This window comes from Sardina pilchardus, chromosome 15 (genome assembly GCF_963854185.1).
Source record: "Sardina pilchardus chromosome 15, fSarPil1.1, whole genome shotgun sequence".
Classification (NCBI taxonomy): domain Eukaryota; kingdom Metazoa; phylum Chordata; class Actinopteri; order Clupeiformes; family Clupeidae; genus Sardina; species Sardina pilchardus.
In genome coordinates, this window is record NC_085008.1 from 17,663,353 (window position 1) to 17,686,281 (window position 22,929).

General features: G+C 45.4%; 1 protein-coding gene across 1 annotated transcript in view; it reads left to right on the forward strand.

Moving 5' to 3' along the window:
• Nucleotides 1-243: 243 nt before the first annotated feature.
• The window catches only part of gabra5 (gamma-aminobutyric acid type A receptor subunit alpha5), a 27,657-nt gene continuing 4,971 nt past the window's right edge, over nt 244-22,929 (forward strand). The window contains exons 1-6 of the mRNA XM_062556547.1: nt 244-254; nt 300-427; nt 1,181-1,248; nt 1,948-2,168; nt 8,810-8,892; nt 19,749-19,892. Of these exons, the coding sequence (XP_062412531.1) occupies nt 244-254; nt 300-427; nt 1,181-1,248; nt 1,948-2,168; nt 8,810-8,892; nt 19,749-19,892 (655 nt within the window). The remainder of the gene's footprint in view (nt 255-299; nt 428-1,180; nt 1,249-1,947; nt 2,169-8,809; nt 8,893-19,748; nt 19,893-22,929) is intronic.

Genomic DNA, 22,929 nt, shown 5'->3' on the forward strand with positions numbered 1-22,929 from the left:
CATAGGAATGGACAATGGAATACGCCGCAGCTCCAAAATGAGAAGTCTATGGATCGGTGTCGTGCTTGGGTGTCTCCTATGCCGTTTGAGGTAAGCCTCAGAGTTGGGATCAGCGGGTATTGTTTATCCCTTCACTTGCAATGACCTTTAACCACATATAAGAAAAGAAATCAGTAAAGGTAAAGCATATCAAAGACACCATTTGTGTTTAAAGTGTTACATAACGTTTTAAGACTGAAGTGAATGTCAATAATGCTTATATCTCATATATTATTCTCTTATTAATGTCTCCCCATCAGTTTTTCTCAGACAGCAACAACAGCAACACCCAAGACATCTGAGCTAAATGATAACATTACCATATTCACCCGAATACTAGATGGGTTACTGGATGGCTACGACAACAGACTCCGTCCTGGGCTGGGAGGTACAACCCACACCATCACAAGCATGCATTTGTCCTAAAAGCCTACTTCTGCAGCTTAGCCTATTTCTTAGACTGGTTAATTTAGACATCATGTGATATCTCAGATATGAACTGAGTAAAATTGTTGTGTTTCTGTATGTCTTAAATGTATAGCACCAATGGCAATGTTTTATAAATGTAGCATAGAACCGTAGCAAGCTGCATCTCTGCATCTCAGCTGTGAATGATGAGCTGGAAGTTCAGAAGTCTGTCAGGTAGAGATGTGTAGCTGTTTCAAGGAAAAACAAGATTGCAAGGAGGTTCAGTATTCATCTGATTGAGATGTGTTCAGTGAACAAAGGTCAGAGCCAGTGCGAGGTCATCGGTGCGAATCAACAGCAGAGTTGAATCGGAGTGTTTCAGGAATGTATCTACGGTTCTCGACCTTGAGAGTGCAATGGCTCTTTTCTGAGCCGGCAGGTGCATTGTTCTGAGCAGGAGGAGGCAGGCAGTGCGCAGGAGGAGAAACTGTCCTGGCCTATTCACACCCAAAGAACGAGGGAGAGACAGAGAAATAGAGAATAGAATGAAAGAGAGAGAGAGATCACTTCTCTGACTCACAGGACATAGAAAGTTTTGAGGAAAGTGTACTATTCCCCCTCAAGAATGGGAAAGCTCAAAAGAGAATATTTGTTGTACTGTCCAAATGGCAAAGCAGTGGATTTTTACCTCAGCCGTGTTCTATGACACCTCCTTTTCTCTGAACTCCCGTAGAGATGGTGACCGAGATCAAGACAAATATTTTTGTCACAAGCTTTGGTCCAGTGTCGGACACAGAGATGGTAAGCCTTTGCCCCGCCCCCTTACAGATGCATACACACACACACACACACACACGCACACACGCACACACGCACACGCACACGTACACACACACGCACACGCACACTCACACACACACACACACACACACACACACACACACACACACACACACACACACACACACACACACTCACCATGCCACACATTTCTGTTTTTATCAAAACGTCTTAGTTTTACTTCTTTACATCTATAAGTCCTGCTTGCCTCTGTCCTGACTGCATGTAATGCCATACCATACCGTAGACTAGATAATGTGATCATATAATGTAATGGCATGCTACAGATTCCCCTACGGCTGGCTTTGAGATGAGGTCTCTATCCCCATTTGAACCTCATAGTGAAGGGTGAAGATCCACTCAATGGAGCAGCACTAAACGCTCATTGAAATCAGCAACAGCAGCACTATGATAATTGCACAACCAGTTTCGAATTGGAAGTGGCATTCAATGCAACTCTAATACCACTATACTACTATTATTATTGTTATTAATATTAGTGTTATTAGTATTTTTTATTATACTACAATTCAGTTATTCAGTCAAAATTGGTCACTTTTCAGAATTGCTTATGCCGTGCGCATTCTGGTGTACGTGCATCCAGGCTCTGGAGAGCATCCGGTGTTCTTGGTGATCTAATGATGTTGTTTTTCTGTGCAGGAGTACACCATCGATGTGTTTTTCCGCCAGAGCTGGAAGGATGAGCGTTTACGTTTCAAAGGGCCAATGGACACTCTGCCTCTCAACAACCTGCTGGCCAGCAACATCTGGACACCCGACACTTTCTTCCTGAATGGCAAGAAGTCTGTCGCCCACAACATGACCACCCCCAACAAGCTGCTGCGCTTGAAAGAGGATGGCACCTTGCTCTACACCATGAGGTGAGTGATCTTCAACAATTCTATACAAGAATGCCTTCATCAACAATGTGCAATTCCAAAATTCCATATTATTAGATTAGATGGATCAAGGCATTCTTTAGAGTTATGGTTATGGTTATTGTTATTTAGCAGACGCCTTTGTGCAAATTGACATACAAATAAATAACAATACAAATACATTTACATCAACACCGGTGTGACAGTAACTACTTGCTAAAGGGTTAAAGTGAAAGTTGTTTTTCCTAAATTTAGCATTTACCATAGTTGCAAATTTGCTTCTAAGACCTGCATTCCAAACATCAAGACCAGGACAGGCTTCCTAATTGATGTAGTTCGGTGAAGCTTTTGGCATGTTCTATGGTACCAAGTGGTCATACATTCTGTTTGAGTTCCATCACATAGTGAATAGCATGGATGGGTTCATCTGGAGTTTCTTCCCCTCATGTGATCAACAAAAATGACTTTGATGATGTTACTTAATTAATCATAATTTTGTCTAAAATATGGCACATCATTTTAAGAGGGGTTGAAAATGTGCCTCACACATGATAGAGCACTCTTTTACAGTAGGTTTTGATAAGCATGTAGGTCTACTACTGGCTCATGTGAGCCCAGTCTTAAGTCTATCAGCGCTGTGCTACATTATGAGGTCAGCACAAGCGCATCAGCATTCTGCTTGGCTGAGCCGTGCGCTCCCAACTACACCGCAAGCTGCACACGAGCCAAGAAGACATCAATGGGCATTCATGTTTCTTCATAAGATCTGCCTATATATCTCCTCCGCTTTCCCTCTGTGCTGTAACCCCCCCCCCCCCCAACACACACACATACACACATACAACCACACACACACACACACACACACACACACACACACACACACACACACACACACGCACACACACACTCCTGCAATAGACTGAAGCAAGTCACGGCTTTCATCTTTGCATACAGTGCAGCTGATAACAGGCTTCATATAGAATAAAGAATCACAGCAAGCGCGGCGGGGTTAGCGGCTGTAGCGAGTGTAGCTCAGCGGAGAGCAGAGGACCAGCGCAGCATGGAGGCGGCCTCCTCCTGGCTTACGGTAAGGGGCCCGTTCCCCCCAGCCGTGCCCAGCCGCTGGGCCTGGAGGAGGGGGGTCCGCTCTGCCTCTCCTCCCTGCTGTACATATGGGTCACGGGGACTTGAAAGTGGGGAATCCTGGCTCTGACCCAGTCTCCGGGAAGACAGACTACTGAAAGGACATGTCCTATCACATAGAGAGAGCCAGCGTGGATTTTTATTTTTTTTATCTTCTTTTTTTGGCTTCCTGCTTTCTTTCTCTTTTTTTCTCTCTCTCCCTCTCTGTTGTTTGTGCCATCCCCTTCTTTTTATTCTCTCTCTCTCTCTCTGTCTCTCTCTTTCTCTGTCTTTTTTCTCTCCATGGACTGTTTGCTCCATTAACCTCACTAGTGCAGAGGAAGACACATACACACTGACACTAACGTTTTCACGCGCACACACACACACACACACACACACACACACACACTTACAGAGACACACAGCAAGTCTTCCCCGGTTTCCTGCGTACCTTCCTTCAGGCTCACTAACTGTACTGCCTATGGCCCTCTGGGCGCTGCAGTTTTAAGGTCAAGCTTCACAGAAGCCACAGCTAAGCATTCCATTAAAGTACCTGTGGTTTTCTATTGACACACCGACAATACGCAACTCAGATGGGATTTTGTTGACGATCGTTCCGTTTTTTTTATGTAGAAAAAGTGATACATTTGTCCTCCTTAAAGAGGGAGTTAGCGATTCTAAACCAGCACAAATACACAAACCATTTCAAGAGGTGGATTAGTGACTTCGCTCCCCTTGTACTTTGTGCTTAACACCACAGGTCAATAATCTTACGTTTTTTCTTTTCCTAATAGGCAAGGTTAGGGCAGAGAGCATCCAGTGCTACTGTGCTGATCAATGGTGTTTTAACCTATGATGGTTAGCCCCAGGCACTGAGGCATTAGCAGGTCGAGCACAACTTATAAAAGCGGAGGAGGAGCAATACTATAGCAATATCATTAGCACTGAGTAGTGTGGAAGGATGCCTGATGGAGCCAGAGTCCTGAAGCCACAGTTATGTGTTAGTCAATTGGTGTCTGACAGAGAGTGTCTTGTGAGTGGACATGCATGCTGTGTAGAGGATTGATCATGTGCAAATCTGCGACAATATCAGTTTATTAGCCACGCAATGGGAATGGAAATGGCCATACAAAAAATCAATGACTTTGCCATTTTTATTTATTTATTTTTTCTTTTTTTGTGGAAATATGAATACTGTGTTTCTAGGCTGTGTCAGTAGAGAGAGTGTTGAATGCTGTGAGACATATTGTGCTTGTGCGACTACCCGACAAGCACGTTGGAAGAAGACCACTGGTCGATGAACATAGAGCTGAAATTATTCCCGCACTCTTACACATGTAGCGTTGTTTTTTTTTATCATAAACAACCTTTCTGTCCGCAGACCTAGACGTCCTGATAAAGGTCTGTGGACCAAAACGTTTATTATCGAATGAATACTGCAAGAGAAACAGACAGTGTTGCGGGAGTTGTTCCGTTCAGTGCCACTTCATAGTGCACCATCAGATCTAGTTCTGGGAAGTGGTTCCTGCGTGAAATATTTATTCGGAATAAGAGCAAATGTTTCCGGGGCGGACCTGTTGGATAAGTGGAATCGATTTTTGATAAAGCGCTCCGCAGTGCGCGAGGCTTTTGGTAGCGTTGTGTTGCGTTTCCTAACATAACAGGGTCATTAAAGACTGTTTTTTTCCTACAGACCTCTAATGCACTGTGGCCAGTGGGAAAGAGATTAGCCAGAAACTGTATACTGTATGTGCAGCACTCTCTGTTAAACAGAGAGAGAGGAAGAGAGAGGGAGTGGGGAAGGAAGAGAGAGGGAGTGAGAGAGAGAGAGAGAGGGAGGGAGTGATTGGGAGAGAGAGGGAGAGAGAGAGAGGGAGGGAGAGAGAAAGAGAGAGGGAGAGAGAGGGAGTGAGAGAGAGAGGGACCGATAGGGAGAGAGAGGGAAGGAGAGAGAGAGAGAGGGAGCGATGGGGATAGAGAGGGAGAGAGAGCACGGCACCTCTATGCCACAAAACCAGGACATAATGGTTTCAACTCCCACGCTCCAAACCTGGAGCAGTATCAAAGCGCTCCGCAGGAGCTTCAAAGGAGGTTATAAATTCATATAAAAGAATAGACAGAATTAACGAGGCCAAGTATTATTATCTGTGAGTGTGCACACATTATATGAAATGATACGTGTGGGCAGACCTATGGCTGCCTATGGGGGATTCCAGACAATATATTTTACCAAGGGTTATATCCATACATGCTGTACCTACACTGTCTACCTTGCTGAGAAAAAAAGGCAAATCTAATGTAGACAATTCTAGAAAGAAACTGCTGTATGTTATGTAAACAAGAGGTTGAGAAGTTGCACAGAAGTTTTATTTAAAGCCAGGATATTTTGGAAACATGTCCCTAATCAGTTGCACAAGCAAGGTGCTTTCAAGGCATCGTTTCCCAATCATGGGGGGACATTCACAGAATGTTCAGCAACACATTTGTAGTTATATGTCATGGAAAGATGACCACGTAGTCCAATGAGGCTTTATACAGCAGATGTAAACATGGATGGCACAGTGATATGGACACAATGTTATCAGAGCAGACATTTGGTGCAGTCAGTCAACCATGGAACTAGTTGCATCACCCCTCTTTTCAAACTCTAGACAAACTTATCCTTGAGATGCTGAAATCCTAACGCTCTCTTTATCACAGTGTAGAATGTTCGCTATTCAACACGGCACAGAGGTGTGAGATCGCCAGCCGGCAAATACACACAGCATGCTGCCTGCAGTCAAGAAGCAGACAGGAACTTGGTTCTTTGTGTGTGTGTGTGTGTGTGTGTGTGTGTGTATGTATGTGTATGTGAGAAATAGTGTGTATGTGCCTGTGTGCATATGTGTGTGTGTGTGTGACTGTGTGTGTGACAGTGTGTGTATGTGTGTGTGTGTGTGTGTGTGTGTGTGTGTGTGTGTGTGTGTGTCGGTATGCGTCTGTGTGTGTGTGTGTGTGGGTATGTGCGCGCGCGTGTGTGTGTGAGTGATGCGCGGCAGAGTCAAACTCTCATCAGCCTCTGCTAATTGAAGCCATTCACACATGACTTCCTGTGTGGGCGCCAGACGATGAGATCACTTCCACCCAAAAAGGTCCTTTGTGAGTAGGCCTACAGTAAGCCGCCGCCGTACCTCTGAAAGGGATAGAGCTCATGCTCTCTCTCACAATGGCCTTAGTAATGACATACTCCCTCACAAGGTATTGATCTCGAAATGTCCATCGATTTCAAGGCAGGCTCACATCCCAGACCATGTAAACATTGATTGTGCAATCTGCAGAGGCAAATGACTATTAAGGGGGGTTTGTTCAGAGAATAAATTAGTTTAGGGGAAGCTATAACCGGTGGCTGGAAGAGAGTCAAATTATTGCAGAGAGACAAATGTGCAAGAAATGTGCACAGTGGACACACAGTAATCACTGTCTCGTAGCACAAAAGGGATCATCTTGACTGGGTTCTTTCCTGCACCCGTTAAAACCACAATTAGTTTGCACGGCGACACTGGTAATTATGGCTTCAGCTCATGCTCTACGCCCAGTGACATCTTGGGGAGGGAATACGCCGCTATTCTATTTTGGATCTGCAGTCACTTCTGCTCCACTTGATGGGAGTTTCTCTTACAGGCTGCTCAGAAAGAGAATATGTTTTGCTGTAACCTACATCTGTCAGAGCTGGCACCCCCAGCCCCTGGCTCTCAATCACATGCCCTGTTTATCAGTGCCACTGGAATGGTGGCCACTTGGGCCCTTAAGGTTGCAGTAACATCTTAGTCCACTAGAGGGAGACATAAGACAGCAAATGGGATCTGCTCCAAGCAGAGATCAGTCAATACTTCCTCACACACAAACACAATTTGATAGTTCAGCGCGCTAAAGTATTTTAGTGTGGCTGAAGGTATGGTTTCCATCACATTATGGTTATGGTTATTGTATTTAGCAGATGCTTTTGTCCAAAGTGACATCAATAATAACACAAAAATGTCACAAGCGTTGCACAGCAATTTAGTTGTCACCACTTCCTCAAGCCTTCGCATTAACATATTAAATTACATTTAGTGTTTATTTAGCTTGTCATTTACCGTACAAAGCAGGGTTGCAGATTTAGAATATTTTTTCATTTCTAGTGATTAAGATTATTATTTACTCAAATAGATGCCATTTCTAGGATTTGTGCAGTAATTTCTCAACCAAACCAAACCCAACCAAAATGTCTGCATGTAGGCTATGTAATATTTTTGTGTTTACTCTGGCATCAGCAGCCCTTGATGTGAAATGGTTCCGTGTGGATAGGTGTATACAAATGTCCCTGTGTGGGAGTTTCTGTGGGCGTTTTGTATTTGGTCTGTTTTGTATGTGTGGGTCTTGGCGTGGGTGTATATAATCCAATTTCGACGGAGAAGGCTGCCTCTTTGCTGCACTTCCTCTCCGTGCCACACAGGGGCGATATTGCTCCACAAATCACTGCTAACTGCTGCCTGACCTGGCTGTGAGCCAGCACAGCACTGTTTCATTTACATGGTTGGCTTCCCCTGCTCTCTGAGAAGGAGAAGAAGGGATTAAGCCGTTTATATGATGAGGATGACTGTTGATGTTGATGTTTATGGTAACGAAGAACATTGTATTTGTGAGTGTCTATTTCAAAGCTGTGTCCAAATCAGACAATAGATGGCTAAACAGCATCGTCTGTATAAAAGATGGTAACAGCACTGACATGGCAGTATATGAAGATGATGATGATAATGATGATGATGATGATGATGATTATGGTGATGATGATGATGATGACCATAACACCTACCCTGGAAATCCAGAGTTCTCGCGAGAGCACAATTTGAATAGTCTGGTTTTCACCATACTAAACTCAATCTTTTAAGATTGAACATTAGTCTGGCGAGGCTGCGCTTTGTTTCTACTGCACCTCGCATCGCTTAAGTTTCATTTTCGGCGCGTCACCGGCCAATAGCGTGCCAGGACTAGAGTATGGCCGTTTCTGATTGGAGCCAAAGATTCTGGCAGTAAACAGCGAAAATAGATCTGCTGGTATCCAGCCTGAGCTGCCGGGGCGAAATTCAAATTCCCCAGAAGTTCAGGCAGGGTTCACCCAGCCTACTATTTGAATGCTCAGTGAGTCAATTTGGCAATCAGTAATGATGCTCAGTCATTACCCATGTCCTTGGAGCCGACCTGCACCAATCACATCGGAGTATCCAGTTGTGTCGAAGTCTAGAATCGGTCAGTAAACATTGGTCATAGTGTTATCCAGCTGTGTCGAAGTCTGGAATCAGTCAGTAAACATCGGTCATAGTGTGATCCAGTTGCGTGCAGTGATATTATCAAATGCATTTTCGGTGCCGTCCCTCTAGTTGGGCCATTTTCATTAGTCATAGCCAGACCCTAAATCTTTTGTGTATTTGGGTGTGGATTTCCAGGCTACCCAGCGCCAGTATGTTGCTCATAATTGTCAATGTTATCTCCTGCAGGTTGACCATATCAGCAGAGTGTCCCATGCAGCTGGAGGACTTCCCTATGGACTCCCATGCCTGTCCACTCAAGTTTGGAAGCTGTGAGTCTCTGTCTGTCACATCTGTAGATTAGTCACCGACTCACCGCGCTGAGTCACTCGAATTTCACATCAACTCATGTCAGTGTGTTTGCAAAACATTTCACTGTGACAACTCAGCAACAACAAAGCCCATTGTTCTGCCTGTGAGTCAGGAGTCTGCTCCCCTCTCCAAAATAGATGGTACCTCTATATAGACAAACAAGCATTAGCACTAGTTTCAACACTAACTCTAATAGCCTCGATGGTGCTGAAGTGTCTGCCCATTGGCGCATATCATTTGGAATTGACAAGTTGTGCCTGGTGTTCATGCAAAGGGGGGGGGGGGGTATGAGGGCACACGAGGTGATGTTCCAACAGGAACTGCAGCAAATGCTCATGGATTGTATTCTATGATCACTCTCTTAGCTATCCAATAACCACAGACTTACTTAACTTATTGATATTTTTAGGGGTAGGCTACTGTACAAGTGTGCTGAAAAAAGGAATCGCTAACTTTCAGTCTTCAATAGCGGACCACAATCAGTATTCCATACGGGCGTCATCAGGTCTGGGGTGTGCTCTTTGTATTGTACATTAGAACATCTGATGAAGAACGTTCTGATAGTGTGAAGGGGGCTCATGATCAGTGTCTTACCTTCCATTATGAAAAGCCTACAAAATCATAGCTATCGGATTAGGGAGACACATACTATACTGTATGGTGTGCTTTTGGTCAAGGTTCCCAAGAGATCCTAGGGGCCTAGATAAATGGTGCAGTGGGGGACTATACTTCCTCAGGTGTCCCTCTGTACAGGTTACACTGAGGGCATACACGTCTGGACCGATAAGCCGCACATAATTATATCATCACTCAAAATGACACAGAGTGACAGAGGACAAGAGAAGAAGAGAGGATGAGAGAGGAGGACTGTTGAAGAGAGAGAGAGGGAGAGAGAGAGAGAGAGAGAGAGAGAGAGAGAGAGAGAGAGAGAAAAAGAGAAAGTGAATGGGAGAAAGAAAGAGAATGGGAGATCTTCATTTGATATGTTTGTATATATTTTCAGGGATTCAATAAAAGGGTGAAAGCAAAAGTGAAGAAGAGTTTTCATCGTTTCCATCCCTCTGCTCAACACTCCCACGTACTTCTGAACATTTCGCATTAAAATAGCTGAGGTTCTCTGAGAGGAGATGTACACATAGCCTCAGGCATTTGTTATTACCAATATCTTTCAGCGCTACACTACAGTTTCTGGCTGCAGACCGGTTCAGTTGTGTAGTCGTCTCATACACCCATCCGACACCCTCACCGGGCGCTTCCCTCCTGGTTAGCGAAAGGAGGTTACGGCCGACATCCAAAGTGGACGGACGGCTGCCCGGCACGCTCAGCAGGACCTATCACGAGGCTTCCTGGAGTAGATCGGGATTAAGATTAACACCTGCGAGCCGTGTTCCCGGCACACAGGAGAGCCGAGGGGAGGGGGTTATTCGGGGATGGGATTATGAGCGGAGATCTCTGCCCCTTACACTCTGACCCTGCTTTCTTCGCCACACGTGTCGTGTCAGAGGATGAGGGATTCAAAGAGAGAGAGAGAGAGAGAGAGAGCGAGAGAGCAGGGCTTGGCGTCTGGAGTGCTATTCTACTCTGAGATTTGGGTGATGGTATTACTGACTGGCTACTCTTTGCAGGCCAAGTCTGGTCAGGAGATTACCTTAAAGACTGACTGTAGGGATCCTGGAGGGTGGAGGGGGTGGAGGAGGTGAAGGAGGGATGGTGGTGGAGGGAAAGCCCAGCGTGGGGTTCCCTGGCTGTCTGAGCTACAGTCTCAGCAGGAGTGTCCAGCACACAGTGCCAAGAGGCCAACTGTCCAGCACAGGGCAGCATTAACCTGGGGCAGGGCAGCCACACTCAAGACAGATGGGTTTAGTGTTTGAGCTTGTCCCCAGATGGACTTAAAGTGTTTAAGTCAATATGGAGTCTGACTAATAATGTTAAGAATATCTGTTCAAACTAATTAAGGTTTTCAGATTTGTTATAGTTTCACAACGTTATATGCAGTATAGTATCATGAAATCTTAGTAGGCCTACAGCATAAGCAGTGCCAGAGCTTGGATTGTTCATTCTCTATGGTGATCATCGAGTCATGTTAACCCAGGCAGATGTAGATAGATTGAAGATTAGGAAGCTAGCCTTTCATGACCAGATGCAAAAGGCTAGTGCTAATGCTATATCAACAAGATAGTTTCCTTTACAGATCCAGTCTTGATCTTGACAGATGTGGGGCGATGCTTCTTTTTCATCGCTGACCTGAAAATCCTTCCTGGGCCGAGCAAAGGCATCCTCAAGAATGTTAGCAGTGGCTTAATATTAGCAGCTCTGTTCCTTGACACAAGCTGACCTGAGCTCGACAGATTAAGTGTAACAGGTTGAACAGGCACATGTACATATCTGCTGTGCCCGGCGAAATCGCTTCCAGCGTGCCGCGAAAGAAAACAATTCTGAAAGTGGTCCAGGGCTCTACTGTTTGCTCTGATCAATTCGTTGCCAGTGAATCCATTAGATGAAGGCAATATTGCCTTGTGAGGCTTGGCAGCACAGAGGACATTTTCTCACTTCAAAGCCTGTATCATTAGCTGAAGGAGTCACATTTATATTCTGTTTCTTTTTTTCCGATGCCCAATAGTAATGGTGGCTCACTCACTGTAACAAGGCCTTAATGTAGGCTTTGTTGATTTATCCAAAACTATAATAACCATTGTCTGTCAGAAGCTCAAGTAAGCCTTTTCTTTGCTTGGTGAAACATTCTTGGAGATTTCATCCAAGAGACAAAGACTTGTGAGTTGTGAATTGGATTATCAGTGCGTACAAAATGTCAGTACTCACTTGAGTGCACTGACATTGTTTGCATGCACATTTAAAGATATTTACTGTCCCACATCATGGTCACTTTCTATGCCAGCCATAACTGCCATTCAAAAATACAGTGGGAGTCATCTTGTAGAAGAAAGAGCAAAATTACCACATCAGCCGTACAGAAAGAAAGAGGGAACAAAGAGGGACTCTTCTGGTATAAGACAGAGCAAAGTCATTCGTAAATATGCAATAATTAGTGTCAAGACCACAAATCGGACAGACAAAAATCTGAATCTTTACCGTTTTCCGCTTTCAGTTCACCAAAGCACAATGACATGCAAAGCCTCAGCCCCCAAAAGACTCTCAATTAAGAGGGTGCGGGTGAGCATGGGTGGAGGAAAGGGCCCTCGGTTTTGAGAGCCAAATCCATGTTGCCATTGTATGGAGATTTGGTGATTTTTGTCGACACATTATCTCTGAGACTCAGTCTGTCATTACATGCACAATGGGAGTAGAGCCAAGCCAATGACAAAGAGAGAATAAAATCATATGATAGCAGGCACCTTTGTATATACACTCTCCCTCCCTCTCTCTCTCTCTCTCTCTCTCTCTTTCTCTTATACTCTTTATCCCTTTTTCTCTCTCTCCCCCTCTCCCTATGGCTCTTTATCTTTCTTCCTCTCCATTGCCCACCTTCTGTATCCTTTCCTCTTCCACTGCCTTTGTCTCTTTCTCCCACTCTCACTCCCACTCTCTATCCCTCTTTCCCTCTCTCTTATACTCTCTCTATCCCTCTCTCCCTCTCTCTTCTCCTCTTTCCCTGACCTCTCTCTCCTGCACACCTCCGCTCTCTTCTGGAGCCGCCTGCTCTCCCTTCCTTTCTCCTCCTTTCCTTCCTCGTCCTTTCTTTTCCTCTCACCTGTTCACTCCACTCGCTGCTGAATACCTTCTCCGCAGTCGGGCCCCCCCCCCCCCCCCCCCCCGCGTCGCTTCCTCAGCCCCACCGCTGTCTCTCCTCGCGGACCCCCAGCTGCTCGCGTCTACCCGGGCGGTCCCGCTACAGAGCGAGTAAAAATGCCACGTCCGCCACACGCTGTCTGCCACAGTAATAAAGCCTTTCACAGGTTTGGGCTGCACTGAGGACGTGATGGGAGGCTCACAGTGAGGCACCAGACACATGTCTAGGCTTTGGCACGGATGGTGGTAAACCAGTATGCCGTTTAGTGTATGTGTTTAGTGTTTAGTTTTACAGGCGTCTCTAATGTTGATAATAGATTGTACTTTATGCACATGTCCATGCCTTGCATGTGATGTCATAACTACTGGCTGGCAAGGACATCATTCTCCAGCAACAAAACCCAGTAAACTAATCAAAAAACTAATCAAAGATCTTGCCAGGACGTCGCCAGTTTTACTATAGCCTACAACGACATGTTGTGTGATTGGATGACCAAACCGCAGGGAAGACAAGGGTTGTGTTTTTATTTATTTATTTATTTATTTTTTAAACTACCATACTTATCAAGCTGTCATTCGCTGACGGGCAGTGTGTCCATTCAGATGAGGACTTCATCATGCAACGGAACAGATGTCACTTTGTGTATAGCCACAAACATGCAAACGTTAGCCATTGTTGTCAGCGTTCCTTGCCCGCCGGTAGTCACGTGACTGCAAAGTATGAATTGAAACTGTTCTGTCATCACAGCAGGGATTGAGTAAAGGGATATCATCATGATGCTCTGTGGCCAGTGGCAATTTCTCTTCATGCAAAAATAGTGTGCATCATAATGTATAGAGTATCTTTATGGTAAACTTGGTGAACACTGATTGTGTAATACTAGTGCTTGTGCATAGTTTTTTGGTCAGTGTCTTGTCCCTCAGACACCATAACAGCCTCACAAAATCCATTCACAATCCCTAATCCTAGTCATAAACAAAGTACTCTGGTTAAGTCTAATGATGATGGGAAGTTATAGTGATTTCCCCGAAAACTCACATGTCCCTGAAAACCTGCTTTGAAATATATTCAAATAATAAGCATTATTATGATGACACGATTCCTAAATATCATGAAAGTGAAACAGCCCTGGAGTTGGTCTTTAGATCTAATTTAATTAGACACTTTTTTTTTGGTTACTCATATGCCAAGGGGGTCATCATGAGACATGTTTGTTGTCTCTGCGTCTACAGGCACTCTGCGCACGCTAGGTTTAAACACTTCACAGCAGCACGGGCTTGTTGTTATATGGGTCACATCTCGCAGTTAGCCTGCACACATATCCAGCAATCATTTCCATGAACACAAATGGCCTCAGGGTTCAGGCTTAGGGTTTTTTTTCCCCTCTCCACCCTTCATGTCATAGCAGATATCCCTCCAAGATTATATAGGCTTTAGATTATGATGATGCAACTGTGCTGAAATCTCGCCCGAGTCTCACGTTTGTGGCCAGATTTCCTACCCTCAAGGAACGCATGATGCGGCGTATAAGCTGAGAAGATCTCCGCTCACAGATTGTGTAATCACAGCTGTGTGCGAGATATCTTTCCCACTTTTCTTGAAAACATGAATTCATCTAGTGAGCATGTGTAGTAGAGGCGCTGTGGTTACTGTGTAGAAGTCAGAAGTCAAATCTTTCCTCTATCAAATCTGCAGAACAGACAAGAATGTTGTAGACTGATGAAACTGTCACCTTGGTGGATTCATTTTATAATCTTGACAAAGGCTGTTCACAAATTGATAAATAAACATTTACCCTCACCCAATGACATGTTCAGTAATGGAGCCGTGTGAAAGAACTGTTGCCAATTGCCATGGAAACAGTAGGCCCATGGAAGGTAGCACAGAGGGGACCTCATCAGTGACTTCAACTCCTCCCTAAGCCAAAAGCCAGATTAACTGTTCCGCTTTAAAACATAATTATACAGTGTTTAACATTTGCTTCTGGTCAATTCCTTTCCAAACCTGATAACACATTTCACATATCATATAAGTAAGTAGTCATACACAAATACCATCCTAAATGCAGTTCTTAGCATTCATGTCATATTCGTTCTTGCACCTGTGACTATGGTCTATGGTGCATGGGCTATGGCCATGTGTATGGCTGTGGCTATCTTGGTGGTCTGTGTTTGCTGGATCTCTTACTGGCTTGCTGTACTTAGCTCATAATTGAGACTCTTGAGAGGCAATTTGCTGAGGTGACCTGTGGGACGGATAAGAAGCTGTAAACTCATCATCTGCTGTAAACCTTTAAGGATAGACTCTGTGTAGGACCCCCCGGTCATCTGTGTTTCTCCACATGTGCTTAAAACTCTTATTGTAACAGTCTGATAGTTTGACAGTAATGCTGCTACCGTGAAGGTACTGTAGGGTCAGCAATGCTGGACGCTATCATGTTTGTTTATGTTTATTGTATGTTCCTTAGCAGACGCTTTTGTCCAAAGCAGCTTACATTATATTTAAACCGAAGACCAAGCAAAATACACCGGAGAAGTAGCTCATATACCCAGAGGTGGAAAACTCCAGCTTCAGAAAGTAAAAGTCCAATCATGTATTTGTTCTACCTGTGCACTTAACAGGTGATCTCATCAATTAGCTGCTTGACCTGGCTGAAGAGTTGTGTTAAATAGAATCAGCTGGTTTGAGTGAGTGGTTGGCACAGATATGTGGTAGGACTTTTACTTTCTGAAGCTGGACTTTTCCACCTCTGCATATACCTCCCTTCAGTGCTCACTGAGAAACTCCACACGGTGTTTTGTGATTGTGTGGGGGAGGGGCTGCCCCAACTTTGCTTCCAGTGCCAGGGCTGTGCATGAACACTGTCTCTTTTATAGCATATTCAGCGAATGGAGAGCAAGCAGATCGTGAGGAGATGTTCACTGAATGTTATAATAAAAAGTGTTACATGTTAGAAATTCCCTAGCATCACTTACCCTAACATTCTTGGTAAGTACCAACACCAGAGATGTAAAAGTTCGGCTTCAGAAAGTAAAAGTCCTACCATGTATTGGTTCTACCTGTGCGCTGAACACTGGTGACTTTGCTAATTAGCTGATCTACCTGGCTTAAGAGTTGTGGTAATTAGAATCAGCTGATTAAGTGAATGGTTCAAACGAAAATGTGGTAAGACTTTTACTTTCTGAAGCCAGACTTTTACATCTCTGGTGCTGGTACACATTATATGACCAACAGATTATATAGTATATGGTAGCCATTAATTTCCATCCATATCTGGGTCCTACTATTTTCATTCCTCCTCTACCTTATGGATCCCCCCTTTCCCTTGTCCTTCCGATCTTTCTCTCTGCTGTCTTTCCCAAGAGCCAAAGTCTTCACTTCCGCCGTAAGATGAGCGGTGGAGGTGATGTTGGCTGAGGTGAACTGAATCTGACCTTACCTCACACACTTCTTGGCTTACCGTGTGTTTTAAATGTCAACTGGCACCTACTCCCAGCAATCCTATTAGGCCCCCGCCCCCCCACCCACACCTTTAGCTAAAGACCCCATTTAGCCACCAAGCTGTCTACTGTCTCACTCTTCGTCTTTCTCATCTTCCTCATTCTTATCCTCTTTCTCTCACGCTCTCTTCTCTCGCTTCTTACTCTCGTCTTCCCCTCCTTCATCTCAGCAGTCTCTGGCAATAAATCAAAAGTCGTCACTCTCCGCCTCGCCACTGCAAATGAAAAATAGCGGGTTATTTTTAGGCCCCGGTGCCACCCGCCACTCCTACCGTAATTCCTCTGATATGAAGTGATTGAGAGGCCTCCTCTGGCTGTGCCCATGATTGGAGAGAGAGACGGCTAATACATATTTAGAGAGCGTGTGCTTGAGTGTATGATCTCGCTGGGAGAGAGCATCTGCGTTGCCATGGCGGCTTTTTGATGCTGATTATATGCTCTTCTCTGGTTCTCCTCGTCCGTGGGCTTATCGCCTCGTCAGGCCGACGTGATAGCCAGGTGTGGGGTCTCTTATCTCACCCCTGCGCTCGGGGAGTCCGCTGTTTGGTTTTCCCCAAATCCCTCTCCAAATTTCGTATTGAATATCAACCAAGCTGAATTTTTTGAGAGATAGAACATTTATGCAGCATGGCTGTGTAATATGGAAAGGACCTGAAGAAATTTCCATAAACTACTAGGCAGAAATTGACTTAATGCATTGATATTCTGGTGCAAGCTTGATATTCAGGTGTTCACCAGCATGCCTCAGTGCACTTTGCTTCTGTTCTACAGTTGGAGGGCCCTTTGCTTTTAATGGTTCAGCAAATGTTACCTTTAGCTGAACATGCATGTGTGTGTGTGTGTGTGTGTGTGTGTGTGTGTGTGTGTGTGTGTGTGTGTGTGTGTGTGTGAGTTTGCATTTATAAAGTAGGGCTGCAATTTGTTTGACTTAATCAACCCCAAAATAGTTGCCAACCAACTAACTAGTTGATCAAGTGAGTCATTGGATGCTAGTTCATTAGACATACTGTATGGAGTACTTGGACTTGTCGCTTAGTTGTAATGAGATTCAAATCCTAAACAAAAAATGACCAGGGATAACATCATAACATCAGCCAAAAGTCAGTCAAAAGCATAATTTGTTTGTGTCTATCTAGAAGAATTCCACGCAGCTCTGGTGTCACTGCAGTTGTGTACAGTTGACCAGTAAGGGTGAGCATCTGCTGTATTTGAAAAGGAACCACGTTGAGTCTGCAGAAGGAGAGTAGGCTAATGTACAGTACGTTTGAATTACATAAAGAGCAAATAGCAATGCAGTGAGCTGTGATTGTTCGCTTGACATTCTGAAATACTGGAATATCCACCAACTTTAACTTATATGTGTACCGATATCCATGAATGAATGTGAGTTTGTGTCTGCTAGTATGTAAATATGTATGTTAGTGTATGCAATTAATTTATATAAGTGGCCAGTGTGCACGAGTGTGTGTGTAAAAAAGAAAGGGAGCACTACGAGTCCAATACTTGCTCTTTAAGAAAAGGAAAAGTGAAAAGTGACAGGTGGCGTGTGTGTGAGTGTGTGTGTGTGACCTGTGTGTGTGTACTGTATATGTGACCTGTGTGTGTGTACAGTATGTGTGTGTGTGTGTGTGTGTGTGTGTGTGTGTGTGTGTGTAGTTTAGTGTAGTGCAGTGTGTTGTGAGGGATACGGAGGGTTTGCGCGGGTCTAATCCAGCTGTCTGGATGGCTGGAGTCAATCTTAATTTTAGTGGAGACATCCGGCATTTGAGTGGCGGGATTAATGAATGGCTCAGAGATTGGATGGTGTGATGGAGTGGAGTGGAGTGGAGGGATGGAGGGAAGGAGGGAGGGAGGGAGAGACGAAGGGGGGAGAGAAGGAGGGGGAGGGAAAGATGCCCAGGCAGGGAGAGGTAGGAAGTTCAACAGCGCTTGAAGCTCAACACAAACCAGCTGACCCTGAAATAGCTATCTGCTAGATACAGTACATACAGCCCATATTTGATCTATCCAAGTCAGTTTGCTACCTAGAGTAACTTTTGGTTGTGGCGTGTACATCAAAACTGATATAAAGCAAAGACATGGTATTTGCAGACTATATAGTGTATCAGGAGTTAAAGTGTAGCAGTACAGAGCATACCTCATGAACACACGTAGGTATTGTATTGTACGCACATCATGATTGAAATAAAGCATATCTTGTGTATGTGTACATCATGTACTGCATGATATTATGTCATGCTTTACATACAGTATACTCAGTGTTGAGGGTATACTTCATAACTGAGATAAAACATAATGCAGAAGAGTATGTATTGTGACTACATATTTCTCTGTTTAAACTAGACTGCCAGCTTCTGTGACAGATTGAAAATAGGAAGTGCAGTCGATTGGCATGTAGACTGCTTTATAGTAATTCTTTGTGGTTTTATAGGGGCTTTGGAATGTGGGAATGAAGAAAATGGTTTTAGGATTTAGGAATGTCGAGCACACATTTCAGCCGGCTAACCAACTCGATGACTGATTCAGGATTGGAAATGCAGAGGGTAAGACTAAAAGGTCATGCAGAGCGCTTGACCTCTATGCCAAAGGTCACATATTTGAATCCTGCTGATCCTGTTAGAATCCTGTCGCCAAACTTTCAGAACAAAATAGACAGTGTGCTGGCAAAACAATGAAAAACATCCCAAACTGAATGTAGTTCTCTGATGTGCTGATTAAAACAACCTTGCTTAAAATGTCACAGATAAAAATAGATTTAATTTAATTCAGCATGAGAGCAAATCAGAAAAAAAAAAAAAAAAAGAAAAAATCGGGACGCACTGGAGTGGGAGATTGTCAGAAATGGCTCTTATTCTTTACCTCTTTCACCTCTGACCCTGAAATCGTTACGTAACGGCGGTACCATCCAATCAGCTAAAATTGATTGCTCTTAATGCCCAACTTGGCAGGCTGAGTCCAGGTGCTCAGTCAGCGATTTGAACACAGATCTCTCTGAGTGATACGGTACGCTCCCCAGCCCTTAACCCCCCCACTGGGCCTTTCATTTCAATCAACCACTTTCCCAATTTAGTCAAACCCCCCCCCCCCCTCCCCTCAAAAAACAAATAGTCATCCAAGCACAACATGTGGTGTCTGAGCTGCCTCATGCACTTCTGCCATGTGTATGACGCATGGTTCCACTGCAGTTCTCAAAGTAGTGTATAGCCCAACGCCCACCAGACACGTACTGTACGCGCCGCGCCGCGCCACGAAAAAAATTAGAACTCCATTGTTTTCAATGGAGCAAAGCCCACTGGAAACATCTGCCGCGCAGCAGCCGCACAGAGATAGAAAACTATTCTAAAATCCTGCGCGTCAAGCCCAGACCGCCGAACACCGCTGAACGGCGTGTCTGGTGGGCGTTGGGCTTAAGTTGCCGTGGTGCATGCATCACATCTGTTACTGAGCTGCCTGGCTTTGAAATGGACTCAAATGGACTGTTGTTCTTCTCCTACCCCCCCCCCCCCCCCCACACACACACACACACACACACACACACATCCCCACCCCCTCCACCCCCCATCCCTAGATGCCTACCCGGTGTCAGAAGTTGTTTACAAGTGGACGACAGACGCGGCCAATTCTGTGGTGGTGGCAGAGGACGGCTCGCGGCTCAACCAATACCATCTGATCGGACAGACGGCCGGCACAGACGAGATCTCCACCAGCCGAGGTAAAGTGGGCACGCGGGTGCAGGCGCGGGCACGGGCCTTGAGCGTTGGGACGGGCACAGCACAGCTGCAGGATGCCAGGGCCTGACCCTTTGTGAAAATTCCCCCGGTCTGTCTCTGCCAAGCCAAATCAGCATTAGAGGCAATATGCTAACTTTCACCTCTTAGCCCCCTCGCACCTGACTAGCGCACAACCTGCTGCCACAGCCAGAAGTGGACACAGCGAGCCACAGCTATTTTTAGAAGGGCTTTTTGGGGCTAAAGTTACTTCCTGTTGTCTTTCTGCACTTTCTGTTCATTTCCTGATTGGAATCAGAATAATTCAGCTTGTGTTTTTGTTTTTGCATGTAGGTATTTGTGTAAAGCTGGCCCCCATCAGGTTAAGGTGGTAGCAAGGCCTGCAAACATAAAAAAAAAAAATGCAGTCGGAAGAATATGTCCATTTATGCCATGAAGGAAAGCACATTGTTTCCTGACTGCCGCTGCAGTTTATTATCAGTTTGTAAAGGTTAGGCAAATTAGAAAGTAATATTTAGGAATCCCTGATCAAAGTGATTGGTTAGGCTGGTCTCTACGTCTACACTAGGGTTAGACCCAGGGTTAGACAACAAGTTTATGCCCATTATGAAACATTTCCCAACGGAGAATGCCCAGACTCAATTTACAAAGTGAACTGAAGTAATGAGTCTGGTGAAACCAGGCTACATTTGCGTGACTAGTGTCCTGTGCTATGATGTTGTGGTGGGTTTTTTTCCCCCTTAAGCAGTCATTGCTTTTTTGTTTGTGTTGTGTGCCAGTATAAGCTTGTGTGAGAAGTTAAAATGAATCGGTTTGTGTGTGTGTGTGTGTGTGTGTGTGTGTGTGTGTGTGTGTGTGTGTGTGTGTGTGTGTGTGTGTGTGTGTGTGTGTGTGTGTGTGTGTGTGTGTGTGTGTGTCTGTGTGTCTGTGTGTGTGTGTCTGTGTGCGTGCCTGTATGTGCGTGTGTTTGTAAGTGTGTGAAGGGGGTGGGATTTGAAAACACCTACCACACGCTACCAGCTGTCTCTAAGGCCACAGAGGGAAGAGTGGAGGAGGAGGAAGAGGAGATGGAGATGGAGGAGAAGAGGAGAGAGAGAATGAGAGAGTGTGTGAAAGAGAGAGAGTGTGTGTGTGTGTGTGTGAGAGAGAGAGAGAGAGAGAGAGGAGAAAGAGGAGAGAGAGAGAGAAACACTTATCCCCTCCTGAGCCACTGAGTCGGCAGGGTTAATCCCAGAGCCGGCCCATCGGTTGTGCTTTTACTCAGTGACGTCACGCTGCCAGGATTGGCTGAACCAGGCACAGTGACATGTGGGAGGAATGCCTACAGTACTGTGGGTGTGTGTTAGTGTGTGTGTGGGGGGGGGGGGTCTGTATGTGTGTGTGGTTTGAGCAGCAGCAACGGCTTAATTTGGTTATGTAAAGAGGTACAGTAATACACTCCAGTAGACCCGGGGGCTATTGGAGGAGGGCTGTGGGCTTTCCTTCATCCGGCCTTGAACATATATGGGAATGCCTCCACACTTCCTCTGGACCCCCGGAGCTTCTTACCACTGGCTCAGGACGGACATTACTGTGTCCAGGTAATGGGGGGCCTATATGGCTGCTGCCTATGCTGTTAAGGCCACCTACAGTATAAGCCTGGCCAACCCAGCAGGCTTTTATCCCCTGTGGTGCCTCCAGTGGCTCTTAGCTCATGCTAGCCGCCGGGATGCACCGCCAAAGGAATGCATGCTATACAAATAAGGGGTAATCTTCACTCTCTCCTCTCTCTCTCTCTCTCTCTCTCTCTCTCTCTCCATCTCTCTTTCTTCCACCTTACTGTCTGTCTTATTTTTTTTCGCTTTCTCTTTCTCTCGCTCTATCTGTATTGCTCTCTTTCTCTTTCCTTTTTCATGGCTGTTGGAAAAAAAAGGTGAGAAAGACAAACAGACAGAGAGGAAAAGAGAAGAAGAGAGAGAATGAGTAAAAGAAGAGGGAATGAGAGAAATAGAGAATGCAAGAGAGAGGGAGAAAGACACAGAGAACGAGAGAGAAAGAGAGAGAGAGAGAGAGAGAGAAAGACAGTCCTGGGGCAATCTGTGCCATGCCTGCAGTTCCTCATCAAATAATAACGTGCCGTATGGACGCAAAAGAGAGAGAGAGAGAGAGAGAGAAGACGAGAGATTGAGAGATAGAGAGATCTGAGGCATGGAGGATTGGGGGAGTCCTGCTGCATGGTACAGGTGCACTCTTAGGCCATGCCTGAGATACACAGAGCCCAAATGCCAGCCAAGCCACTCAACCTCTCCCGCCGCGAGCCTTGCGTCATGGCAGCGCGCCTCTGCCAGCCAGCGCAGGTTTGCCAGGGTGTAGAGTGAAGACGTACAGCGAGAGTACGCAGCCATAATTAGCTCACTTAATCCGAGGTGGCAAAGCTTCTTTGCTCAGCCAGGAATAGCTCCCACCGGGGATACTATGGGAGCGAGGGAGTCAGAAGTAACAGCTAAACTTACAAGCCAGAGACACAATCCAATATATAGCAGCGCTTGATAACAAGATGTTTTCCCTGGTGTTCAGCTGTAATCAGAGGTTCTATCCAGCAGAGCCTGGATAGCTTGTTTGCATCAGGTGTGACAACTGAAAAATGACACCTTGTGTCACACTTTGGATGCCTGTTTAGCATGCTAACACATTAGGCACTTAATACCTTTCAGCGCTACAGACTTTGGAGAAGTAGTTACCTCTACTGACACACACACTCTCACACACACACACACACTCACACACACACACACACACACACACACACACACACACACACACACACACACACAAGCATGCCTTTGCATGTGGGTGCCTCCAGTTACTCACCAGTTGACCAGCATGGCGGCATTGTTGTCCGCGATGAAGGGCAGCTCGCCGTACACACTCCAGAAGCCAAACAGTAAAATCCACCAGAGTCGCATGTTGGCGGCCGGCTCTCAAACCCGCTGGTCCCAGGGCAGAGCATGCAAGGCAGCCGTCAGAAAGCGGGGCGCTGCC